This window comes from Dendrobates tinctorius, unplaced genomic scaffold (genome assembly GCF_039654945.1).
Source record: "Dendrobates tinctorius isolate UK_male_01 unplaced genomic scaffold, ASM3965494v1 ptg000199l, whole genome shotgun sequence".
Lineage (NCBI taxonomy): Eukaryota > Metazoa > Chordata > Amphibia > Anura > Dendrobatidae > Dendrobates > Dendrobates tinctorius.
In genome coordinates this window covers 13,266,368-13,279,665 of record NW_027361866.1, presented here as the reverse complement: position 1 = coordinate 13,279,665, position 13,298 = coordinate 13,266,368, and the positions used below count along the sequence as shown (strand labels likewise).

The following is a 13,298-nucleotide window of genomic DNA, read 5'->3' as shown; positions in this document are numbered from 1 at the left end:
AGCTCAACAATTACGTACGGGTCCGTCATTTCCGCATGGAGTCCCTCCGGTCCATCATTGCATCCATGGAGCAGGGAGAATACCTCGCCTCCATAGACATACAGGATGCGTATCTCCACATACCAATTGCTCCCGCCCACCAAAGGTTTCTCAGGTTCGCGGTCAACCAAAACCACTACCTGTTTGTCGCCCTTCCGTTCGGACTCGCCACGGCTCCAAGAACGTTCACCAAAGTCATGGCGGCCACCATGGACGTCCTGCACTCGAGGCATTCTAGTCGTCCCGTACCTGGACGACCTCCTCGTCAAGTCTCCCACTTTCAAAGACTGCGAGGTCAGTGTCTCAATCACTCTAGACACTGAGTCGCCTGGGATGGCTAGTCAACCTACAGAAATCGTCGACCATCCCAACTCGGACTCTAACATTCCTGGGAATGGTATTCGACACCACCAGGGGCCTGGTGCTCCTTCCCAAGGACAAGACACTGGCCATCCGTCTGGGAGTTCGCACACTCCTTCGCAGTCCTCCTCGATCTCTCCGGTTTGCCATGAGAATCCTCGGCAGGATGGCAGCAGCAATAGAGGCAGTGCCATTTGCCCAGTTTCACCTCAGGGTCCTTCAACTAGCCATACTCAGATCTTGGGACAGGAACCCCTTCTCCCTCAACACGGAGTTCAGGTTGACGTCATCAACCAGGAGGTCCCTGCATTGGTGGCTCAAACCAACCTCGCTTGCACGAGGGAAGCCATTCCTCTCAGGACAATGGAAGATCCTGACTACCGATGCAAGCCTGACAGGCTGGGTGGCGGTGCACCTACATCACAGGGCACAGGGCAAGTGGTCACCGAGGGAAGTGACATTGCCCATCAATGTTTTGGAAATCAGGGCCATTCTCTTGGCACTGAGAGCCTTTCATCACTTGCTTGCAGCCTTGCACATACGGATACAGTCGGACAATGCCACGGCTGTGGCATACGTGAATCACCAAGGCGGGACCCGCAGCGCCCAGGCGATGAGAGAAGTGGCTCATATCCTCCGCTGGGTGGAAGACACAAGGTCGGTACTTTCTGCGGTACACATTCCGGGTGTAGAAAACTGGGAAGCCGACTTCCTCAGCAGGCAAGGAATGGACTCGGGGGAGTGGTCTCTCCATCCCGAGATTTTTTTACCAGATCTGTCAACGCTGGGGAACCCCGGATGTGGACCTAATGGCATCCCATCTCAATACCAAGGTTCCCAATTTCATGGCCAGGACACACGACCCGCGGTCGCTCGGAGCGGATGCCCTGGTCCAGGACTGGTCCCAGTTCCGACTCCCGTACATTTTTCCACCCCTCCCCCTAATCGCCAGGGTCGTGAGGAAGATCAAGCAAGAGGGAGTTCCGACCATCCTCATCGCGCCAGACTGGCCCAGACGTACTTGGTACGCCGACATCGTCCAACTTACGGCAGACGCCCCCTGGCGTCTACCCGACCGCCACGACCTTCTGTCTCAAGGTCTGTTCTTCCACCAGAATTCAGGGGCCCTCAATTTGACGGCATGACCCTTGAAACCTGGATTCTAACCCAGGCAGGTTTTTCACCGGCAGTCATTGCAACTATGATCAGGGCAAGGAAGCCTGCCTCCGCCAAGCTCTATTATCGTACCTGGAGAGCCTTCTTTTCTTGGTGCGAATCTCATGGACAAGTCCCACTCCCTTATTCCCTCCCGAAGGTACTAGGTTTTCTTCAATCGGGCCTAGATGCCAAGCTATCCTTAAGTTCGCTTAAGAGTCAGGTGTCGGCGCTTTCAGTCCTTTTTCAAAAGCGCATTGCTATTAAACCGCAAGTAAGGACTTTCATCCAGGGAGTTTCCCGATTGGTTCCTCCCTACAAACGTCCGCTGGATACGTGGGACCTCAATCTGGTCCTGACAGCATTGCAAGCTCCACCCTTCGAACCTCTTAGAGGAGTTCCACTCTCCATTCTGTCTCAGAAAGTGGTTTTTCTAGTGGCTATCACCTCGTTACGCAGAGTGTCGGAATTGTCAGCACTTTCCTGCAGACGACCTTTCCTAGCCTTTCACCAGGACAAGGTGGTTCTCCGCACGGTACCATCCTTCCTTCCGAAGGTTGTGTCCAACTTTCACCTTAACGAAGAGATTTCACTGCCTTCCCTTTGCCCGGTTCCGGTCCATAGAGTGGAGAAGGCTCTGCATACGCTTGACCTAGTCGGAGCATTGCGGATTTACGTGTCCAGGACTGCACCTTTCCGGAAATCCAATTCCCTCTTCATTCTTCCGGAAGGTAGTCGCAAGGGGTTGCCGGCTTCCAAGGCTACCCTTGCCAGGTGGATCAAGTCCACCATACATGAGGCCTACCGACTTAACAGTTCCCCTCTTCCGGCCGGTATCACGGCACACTCTACACGGGCAGTAGGGGCCTCCTGGGCTTCGGCACAACAAGTGTGCAAGGCGGCCACTTGGACTAGCCTACACACGTTTACGAAACACTACAGTGTTCATACCCAGTCCTCAGCGGATGCGAGCCTGGGTAGACTGGTTCTGCAGGCGGCAGTACCCCAAGTTTAGGGGACTGTCAGCACAATATTCGTCCACTGCTTCCCACCCAGGGACTGCTTTGGGACGTCCCAAGGTTCTGTGTCCCCCAATTAGGCGACAGAGTAAAGGAGATTTTTGTGTACTCACCGTAAAATCTCTTTCTCTTAGCCTTTTAATTGGGGGACACAGCTCCCACCCTGTTGCCCTTACGGGCCGTTGTTTCCTGTTGAGTTCTCATATTGTTCTTGAGCTCGTACATAGTAGCCTTCTTACAGGCATGGTTATTTGGTTACGTTCCTCCTTATGCTTTGGCACAAAACTGGAGAAGGCTGACGCCGTCCAGGGGTGTATACTGCAGAAGAGGAGCCAAAGTTAATCTTTTTCAGATTATGCATAGTGTCGCCTCCTAGTGGACAGCAGCATAACACCCAAGGTTCTGTGTCCCCCAATTAAAGGCTAAGAGAGATTTTACGGTGAGTACACAAAAATCTCCTTTTTTTCATTTTCACATGGGCTACAGGATAAAATGGATCCTAAAATTTGTTGGGCAATTTCTCCTGAGTACACTGATACCTCATATGTGGTCATAAACCACTGTTTGGGTGCACGGCAGGGCTCGGAAGAGAAGGAGCACATTTGACTTTTTGAATGGAAAATATGCTGGAATATTTAGCGCTTGCCATGTCGCGTTTGGAGAGTCGCTGTGCGCCTAAGCACTGGAGCTTCCTCACAAGTGACCCCATTTTGGAAACTAGACCCCCCAAGGAACTTATCTACATGCATAGTGATCACTTTGAACCCCCCAGGTGCTTCACAAATTGATCGGTAAAAAAAAGTACTTTTTTTTCACAAAAATTTTCTTTTGGTCTCAGTTTTTTCATTTTCACATGGGCAACAGGATAAAATGGATCCTAAAATGTGTTGGGCAATTTCTCCTGAGTGCACAGATACCTCATGTGGTCATAAACCACTCGTTGGGCGCACGGCAGGGTCCGTAAGTGAAGGAGCGCTATTTGACTTTTTGAATGGAAAATTCGCTCCAATCGTTATCCGTCACCATGTCGCGTTTGGAGAGCCCCTGTGTACCTAAACATTGGAGCTCCCCCACAAGTGACACCATTTTGGAGACTAGACCCCTTAAGGAACTTATCTAGATGTGTAGGGAGCACTTTGAACCCCCAAGTGCTTCACAAAAGTTTATAACGTAGAGCAGTGAAAATAAAAAATCATTTTTTTTCCCTCAAAAAAGATTTTTTAGCACGCTATTTTTTATTTTCACAAGGGTAACAGGAGAAATTGGACCACAAAAGTTGTTGTCCAGTTTGTCCTGAGTACACTGGTACCCCATATGTGGGGGGGAACCACTGTTTGGGCGCACGGCAGGGCTCAGAAGGGAAGGAGTGCCATTTGACTTTTTGAAATGAAAATTAGCTCCAATCGTTAGCGGACACCATGTCGTGTTTGGAGAGCCCCTGTGTGCCTAAACTTTGGAGCACCCCCACAAATGACCCCAGTATGGAAACTAGACCCCCTAAGGAACTTATCTAGATGCATAGTGAGCACTTTGAATCCCAAGGTGCTTCACAGAAGTTTATAACGCAGAGCCGTGAAAATAAATATTTTTTTTTTCTTAAAAAAAATATTTTTAGTCCGCAATTTTTTATTTTCACAGGGGTACCAGGATAAATTGGACCCCAAAAGTTGTTGTACAGTTAGTCCTGAGTACACTGGTACCCCATATGTGGGGGGGGGGACCACTGTTTGGGCACACGTCGGGGCTCAGCAGGGAGGTAGTGACATTTTGAAATGCTGACTTTGATGGCATGGTCTGAGGGTGTCATGTTACATTTGCAGAGCCCCTGTGTGCCTAAACAGTAGAAACCCCCCACAAGTGACCTCATTTTGGAAACTAGACCCCCCAAGGAACTTATCTAGATGTGTGGTGAGCACCTTGAACCCCCAAGTGCTTCACAGAAGTTTATAACGCAGAGCCGTGAAAATAAAAAATCATTTTTTTCCTCAAAAAAAAAGATTTTTAGCCCGCAATTTTTTTTCACAACAGTAACAGGATGAATTGGACCCCAAAAGTTGTTGTACAGTTTGTCCTGAGTACGCTGGTACCCCATATGTGGGGGGGGAACCACTGTTTGGGTACACGTCAGGGCTCGGAAGGGAAGTAGTGACATTTTGAAATGCTGACTTTGATGGCATGGTCTGCGGGCATCATGTTACATTTGCAGAGCCCTTGATGTACCTAAACTGTGGAAAACCCCCACAAGTGACCCCATTTTGGAAACTAGACCCCATAAGGAAGTTGCCTAGATGTGTAGTGAGCACACTGAACCCCCAAGTGCTTCACAGAAGATTATAACGCAGAGCCATGAAAATAAAAAATAATTTTTTTTTCCTCAAAAAATGATTTTTTAGCTCGCAATTTTTTATTTTTACAAGGGTAACAGGAGAAAATGGACCCCAAAAGTTGTTGTCCAGTTTGTCCTGAGTACGCTGGTACCCCATATGTGGGGGGGAACCATTGTTTGGGCACACGTCAGGGCTCGGAATGGAAGTAGTGACGTTTTGAAATGCAGACTTGGATGGAATAGTCTGCGGTCGTAATTACGTTTGCAGAGCCCCTGATGTGCCTAAACTGTGGAAACCCCCCACAAGTGACCCCATTTTGGAAACTAGACCTTCCAAGGAACGTATGTAAGATGTGTTGTGAGCACTTTGCATTATAAACTTCTGTGAAGCACTTGGGGGTTCAGAGACGTGAAAATGAAAAAATCATTTTTTTCCACATAAATAGTTTTTTAGCCCCCAATTTTTTATTTTCCCAAGGGTAACACGGGAAATTAGTCCCCAAAAGTTGTTGTGCAATTTTTCCTGAGTACGCTGATACCCCATATGTTGGGGTAAACCACTGTTTGGGCACATGTCAGGGCTTGGAAGGGAGGGTGCACCGTTTGACTTTTTGAACGCAAAATTGGCTGGAATCAATGGTTGCACCATGTCGCGTTTGGAGACCCCCTGATGTGCCTAAACAGTGGAAACCCCTCAATTCTAACTCCAACCCTAACCGCAACACACCCCTAACCACAGCCCTAACCCCAACACATCCCTAACCACAAGCCTAACCCTAATTCCAACCCTAACCCTAATTCTAACCCTCTTTCCAACCCTAACCCTCTTTCCAACCCTAACCCTCTTTCCAACCCTAACCCTCTTTCCAACCCTAACCCTCTTTCCAACCCTAACCCTCTTTTCAACCCTAACCCTCTTTCCAACCCTAACCCTCTTTTCAACCCTAACCCTCTTTTCAACCCTAACCCTAACCCTCTTTTCAACCCTAACCCTAACAGAAAAATAAAAATATTTTCTTTACTTTATTAGTTGTGCCTACCTATGGGGGTGATAATCGGGGGGTTTATTTACTTTTTCTTTCATTTTGATCACTGTGAGAGTGATCAAAATGAAAGAATGGAATCTGCAGCCGGCCGATGCGGGCGCACTGCGCATGCGCCCGCCATTTTCAAGATGGCGGCGCCCATGAACCGGACCTGCCGGACATCGGGAGCGACAGGGGGACTTAGAAAGTGCCGGGGGAGGTGAGATGGGGTGAGGGGGTTATCGGAAGCTGGCGGGGAGCAGAGGGAATGGGAGGGGGGCAGATGATGACAGCGGCGGCAGATCGCCGCTGTCATTCAGTTGCGGGGGGGGGGGGGGCCATCGCCGGTGGGGGGGGGGTGGAATCGGTGTCTCCAGCCATGTCCGATGCTACAGCAGCATCGGCCATGGCTGGATTGTAATATTTCATCAATTTTCATTGATGAAATATTACTATCGCTCTGATTGGCTGTTAAAAGTGAAACAGCCAATCAGAGCGATCGTAGCCACGTGGGGGCGAAGCCACGCCCCCTGTGGCGAAGAACAAAGCCCCCTGTATCTGCGGGTCGGGTGACCTTTCAGTGACCCCGGTCACCCGAGCGGCAGGGGGGCTTTAAAGTCATGACGCCACATAGGCGTCATGGGTCGTTCTGGCACGACTTTTCATGACGCCTACGTGGCGTCAAAGGTCGTGAAGGGGTTAAGGTTGAGGTCAGAACAGTCATTATTAAAATTAAAAAAAAAAAAAAATTCAGGATGCAAAAAGTAATTAAGTTAATGTAAGTTGATGTCGATCATGAATGATACGGTTTGCCTATTAATAAATGTCTTTCTTATTTCAGGTGAAAGTGCTGACAAACTTGATTATTCAAGTAAATTATATTCCTCCAATATGGAGAACTCAAGAGGTTTTGAAAAGTATGGAACAGTCCATACAAGAGATTACAGGATGATGCAGGGCTCTGGACACACAGGCAGCAACTTACAGAACAACCCCTTGTGGTTTGATGTGGCCAGTAACTTGTATCCAGGGAAGAAAAGTTTGGTTGCTTGTGATGCAAAATCATTGCATTTAAAAAATTGGGACACCTTAGGATTTGGGAATAAAATAACGTTTCATACTGAGTATCGTAAGAATTCTCCAATTCCGGCTCTTCCATTGAATATTTCACATCAGGAGAAATCCCAACGCCTTCTTTATAGAGCTTCCAGCTTACCAAGTTTAGCAAAAGAAACCTTCCCAGAGAATCGGTGGGCTTGTGATAGCCAAGCTGTGTCCCAGGGGACTTCTGGATGTCGCTTAACCGATGAGAATTTTAAGGAGCACAAATCTGCAGCTTTAAGCATTTGTGGAAATTCTGAAACTACCAATAGACATAGCATGAGCAAAAGCAGAGATGAGGGTTTATGTTTTGAAGATCCTAAAAGGGAGTTGATACAGTCTGGAAGCACGAATATCCTGCCATGGCCAAGATGCTTCTCAGATATTGCTGATGATCCTGAAGAACATGATTCTTCTGTTGACCTACTTGAGGCTGAAACGTTCTTCTCAGTTAAAAGTGGCAGCTTCTACAGTAGGTCCAGTTCACAATGTTCCCTTGCTGACAGTACAGATATAGGACAGTGTATCTTTGAGGAGGCACTTGAAGACCTCTCCAGTTTGGCATTGGACAGACAGTTTCATGAATCGCCGATTGTCCCCTATTCCGAGATTCAGTCTCCATTGTGGGACCCATCCGTCAAGTATGTGAACCACCCAACTGATGAAGGAATAACGAAGACTGCTATATCCAAACAGGGACACACATCATGTAATACTGAGCTGTTACGAGTGTCACTGTCTTATAATGACAAAGAAACCCAGACCAGAAAAAGCACACAAGATACTGGAGTAAATACAGACCCAATACAACATGGATTGTATTCACAGGTAAGCATCTACAAAACGACAGTCGAGCATTTCACTCTAACACTAACATTTTTCATGCTTGTATGGTGAAAGCAAAGCTGAACTTTGGGATCCTGAAAAACGTCGCAAAACCTGCTTTTGGTAAGCAATTTCTTCACTGCGGAGAAAGCAGGTTTTACCTGCAGAAAAAAAAAGCAAAAATGCAACGTTTGAACATAACCTACATCAGCCATCAAGTGTGGGGGAAAGATTCGGGCTAAGCGTGCATCCCACATCAGAGGCAGGGATACTACGTTTGACATACATGCACGCAAAGGTAGTGAAGTGGTTAAAACTATTTTGCTCCTATAGCCTGTAGATATTACCAGTTTTAGGCCGGGATCACACATGCGAGACTCAGCCGTATTCCTCGCATATGTGATCCCGGCCTTAACGTTAAATCCAACTTACTATGATGTCATGACTAAGGGTGCCTTGCTACTTGAAACACATTGTCGCAATTTACATAGCTGTACTGCTGATTTTGTCAAGCACTTTGTGTGAATAAAATTTGAAATTTAGGTCACGGTTCGTCAAGCTGGACAATTTTTTTTTAATCCTCACCAGTTTTAGCAGAAATCATTGACTCTATCAGGGAGCACATTCTGGTGGCAAAACGTATAAGCCTTATCTGTAGGCTCATGAACTCCTCTGTGCTGATTTATCTCCACTCCACATTAAAGGGAATCTGTCTCCCCCTGGGACTTATATGACCTATTAATATGGGCATACAGGTAATTGAAATGTTACACTAGTCCTACCTGTATGCCTTATATTAATGTATTAATGGTCTTGTTGTGGAGAATTATTATATTTTGCCTTTATTCTAATGATTTCTTCCAGGCTCAGGGGCTTGTGGTGCCTGGAAGAAATCCCTGCCTACTCTCCTCATTGTAATATTTCCTCCCTCCCATCAGCGTCCCCGCACCTGTTCTTTGCATTACCTCCACAATCCGTACCTTTTCCTCCCTTCTGTGGGCACTGCATTGAGAGATATTCTGCGCTGGCGAGTCACTGTGACCTCTGGTGTGCATGCTGATAAGATGTTCTCCCCACTTCCTCCCTGCATAGTCACCACTAGGAACCATGTGTACGTGGCCAATGACTATGCAGGGAGGAAGTGGGGAGAGGAGAGCACCTTATCGGCGTGCACACCGGAGGTCACTGGAGCGGGAGTCGCCTGTGCAGAAGATCCCTGAATGCAGCGCCCACAGAAGGGAGGAAAAGTTATGTATTTGAGGTAGTGCAGGGCGCAGGATTCTGGGGCTATAACTGATGCTGATGGGAGTGGGGTAGTATTAGGCTGTGTGCCCACGTTGCGTTTTTTTTATGCGTTTTTGCCGCAGCGGAAACGCTTAAAAATGCTAATAAAACTCATCCCCATGCAATCCTATGGGATTCCGCAGTTGCTGTGCCCATGCTGCGGATTTTGCTGTGCGCATAGCAGTAAAATCCGCAGCATGTCTATTCTTTCTGTGGAATCGTGGCGATTCCACCGCCATAGGATTGCATTGAAACTCTCACTTTACGCATGTGGCTATGCCGACCATGCGTAAAGTGAGTGCTTCATGTGCAGGTGGTACCCAGGGTCTGGAGGAGAGGCGAGTCTCCTCCATGCCCTGGGTAGCATATTCCTGTAAAAAATAGAATTAAAATAAAAAATAGAGATACTCATCCTCTGTCGGCCCCCAGAGTCCTCCCTCCTCTCAGCCACGCTGCCAGCATCTTCCGTTCCCAGGGTTGCATTGCACGAATGACCTCTGATGACGTAGCGGTCTCGCATAATACTACGTCATCAGAGGTCATTGTCGCAAGGCATCCCTGGGAAGGGAAGTTGCTGGCAGCATCGCTGAGGGGCGAGACAACTCCGGGGGCCGACAGAAGGTGAGTGTATCTCAATTTTTAAATAAAATAATCAAAAATAATTTATTTTACTCCTTTTACTCTTTTATTGGTTTAATGATGCATAGGCAGCATCAATAGTAAAAAGTTGGTCACACTTTTCAAGCACTATGCTTGACAATTGTGACCAACCTGTCAATCACTTTTCCAAGCGATGCTTCAAATCGCTTGGAAAAGTGCAAGCATTCTGCAAGCTAAAAATGCTTGTTTTGCGGGAAAAAGCATGAGAATTCCGCATGCGTTTTACCCGTGGCAGGGAGTTGCAAAAATGCTGCGGACACTTCCGCAGCATTTCTGCAACGTGGGCACAGCCTAAAGTCTCCACCACAGGAGGTAGGCAAAAGAAATGGCAACCTTGTTTCTGAAACTACCATAAAAATGAATGGGGATTACAGAAATTGTAATAGCTGAAAGGAGTTGTCAGAGGAGAGCGAAATCCCTTTAATATCTCTTCTCTAATGAATAGGCATGTTCCAGTCATAGAAGTCAATGGAATGTGAAAAAATGCAATTTGTGTCCATATTATAGATTTAATATTTGTCATTGCAAACTTACAAAATTTTGAAGACAATAATAATATAGATGGTAAACTCAGAACCCAAATAATATTTAGTTAAAAACTTGAGCTGTGTTTTTTTTACTTTCCAGGTTGCAGCACCTAAAGGAGTGAGAGCTGCCAAGGAAGTGGAAGAATCTAAGTATGTATCCTAAGAAATGAAGTGTAGAGGCTAAAGGTGCTGTCTCTACCAACATGCGACTCTTGGGTTTATTCCGACAACAGTTTATCATGTGCGAGTTCTATCTCTTTTTTTCACAGAACTTGTACATATAGTATTTGTGACTGTTAACATGCCGATTTATTTTTTTTTATTTTTGCTGACAAATTGGTCCAGACCAAAACACAAAGATGTGTCCGATTTTGTTCCAAGTCATTGATCAAACCTTCAAATGCAAGTGTTCACTGACTTTCTGATAGAAGAGCAAGAAACCTACAGCAGATATTTAAGATTTTCTTTTTTTGTGTGTTTACTCTGTCCTAATTGCTTCAGATTATGTTCATGGTGCTAAATTGTTTGTTTAACCCCTTAGTGACAGCCAAATTTTTTAAATCTGACCAGTGTCAATTTATCTGGTAATAACTCTGGAACGCTTCAACAAATCCCAGTGATTCTGAGATTGTTTTTTTCATGACACATTATTCTCTATGATAATGGTAAATTTAGGTTGATATGTTTTGTTTTTAGTTATAAAAAATATCAGAAATTTGAGAAAAATGTTAAAAAATTAGCAATTTTCAAACTTTGAATGATTATCCCTTTAATCCAGATAGTCATACCACAGCAAAACATTAATAAATAACATTCCCCACATGTCTGCTTTACATCAGCACCATTTCTAAAATGTTATTTTATTTTATTAGCCTTTTAGGAGGTTTAAAAATGTAGCAGTCATTTTTCATTTTTTCAAGAAAATTTACAAAATTTATTTTTTTAAGAGACCTATCCATGTTTGAGGTGACTTTGAGGGTCATATGTATTGGAAAACCCCAAAAGTGATTCCCTTTTTTTTAAAACAGCACCTCCTGACATATTGAAAACTGCAGTCAGTTAGTTTATTATCCCTTCTGATGATTTTTAGGAATTAATGCAAAGTGGCATGTCAGGAATGAAAATGTGTATTTTTGCCACCTAAATGGCGCTAACTTCTGAACAGACTACAACATCCGTCAGACTCTAAGGCCGCTTATTGCTCGTGAATTGCCATGCCAAACATCAGGACCACACAATCATGATCTCAGGGTGCCGATGGAGATAAAGAGGGAGAAGCCACACTCTGTTAACCATTTACATGATGTAGTCCCTATTGACAGCAGCATCTAAGGGGTTAAACAGATTTGGGCGGTGCAAACACTGATCGTGGCTGATGCAGAAAGTTGACAGCTATAGTGTACAGCCGACAGCTGCTGGATAGTCCCCTGTTTGGGGATGCTATTCTCTTAGATCTCAGGTCAGTTAAAAGACGTATTGGCGGTCATTAAGGGGTTAAAAAAAATCCCCAAGAGATTTCTATAAAACATATTTATATACTATATTTTTCCGCTCTGGCATCCATATGCAATACAGGAAAAAAATGCACACTACAATGGGTGCTATACTGGATAGGTACCTAGAGGTCATGAAATTGCAGATCCTATTTAGTATAGATCATTTTTGAAGTGATATGTAGCTTGCAAAAAGAAGCAATAATAAACCGACTGCCTTCAGCTCGGGGTCCCCGGTTGTGCCACTATGCTCTTGCTAGATTGCAGAAGCTTTATTCCTGAGCCATAAATTTTCAGTAGTTAAAGCCCACAACCAAATGTAAATATATGGGCTCGGGCAATAACTGTTTAAGGCTGTGTGCCCACGTTGCGTGTTAAAACGCACACAGAAAACCGGACTCCTTCCCAGAAATCGCGCGTTTTTTTCCGCGCGATTTCACCGCGATTATGATCGCGATTTTCGCGTGCGATATTCAAGCACTTTCCAAGCGATTTGAAGCATTGCTTAGAAAGTGATCGACAGGTTGGTCACACTCATCAAACATAGTGTTTGACAAGTGTGACCAGGTTTTTACTATTGAGGCCACCTGTGCGGCATCAATAGTAAAAGATAGAATGTTAAAATGCTAAAAAAAAATCGGGGTATATTTACCTTCCTGCGTCCCGCGCTGCCATCCCGGGCCTCAGCGTTCCCAGCGATGCCTTGCGAGACCTGTGATGACGTAGTCTCGCGTTGCTATAGCGATCTCGCGAGACTACGTCATCACAGGGCCTTGCCGCAAGGCATTGCTGGGAACGCTAGGCCGGGAATGCAGCGCGGGAACGCCGGAAGGTAAATATACCCAGATTTTTTTAATCTTTTTTTTTTACAGGGGTATGGTACCCAGGGCCTGGAGGACAGTCTCCTCTCCTCCACACCGTGGGTACCAACCGCACATGAGACGCTTAACTTCCCGCATGGTGGGCATAGCCACATGCGGGAAGTAAGCGATTCTCATGCATTCCTATGGGTGCGGAATCGCGGCAATTCTTTGCGATTCCGCACAAAAGAATGAGCATGCTGCGATTTTTTTTTTCCGCGATGCGATTCCGCCGCGGAAAAAAGCGCAGCATTAGCACAGCATGTGCGGAATGCCATAGGAATGCATGGGGGGGCGTTCTGTACACGATTTTTAAACGTTTTCGCGCCGAAAATCGCGGCAAAAACGCTTAAAAATCGCTACGTGGGCCCACAGTCTAAAGGAGTTATCAAGTTCTGGCTGTGGGTGGAATAAAGCTGTGTATCCAACAGCACTGGGCTCTGTAAGTTGTACCCCTTCGCCGTAATCTGCTTTCACGTTGTGTTTAGGAACCCGTTCAGTGGCCTCATCGGGGCATTCGTACCGATCACACTTTGTGAGTGATTCGGATGTAATCCCCGACGTGGCCACAGAACAGCAGCGTTGAAAGCACCCGTGGTTTTCTGCATGCACTTGGCTGAGCAT

General features: G+C 46.1%; 1 protein-coding gene across 1 annotated transcript in view; it reads left to right on the top strand.

The window, feature by feature from the left end:
• The window catches only part of RBM44 (RNA binding motif protein 44), a 195,161-nt gene that overhangs the window by 57,004 nt on the left and 124,859 nt on the right, over positions 1 to 13,298 (top strand). Inside the window, exons 3-4 of the mRNA XM_073553247.1 lie at positions 6,766 to 7,853; positions 10,422 to 10,471. Coding sequence (XP_073409348.1) covers positions 6,816 to 7,853; positions 10,422 to 10,471 — 1,088 coding nt within the window. The 5' untranslated portion in view covers positions 6,766 to 6,815. The remainder of the gene's footprint in view (positions 1 to 6,765; positions 7,854 to 10,421; positions 10,472 to 13,298) is intronic.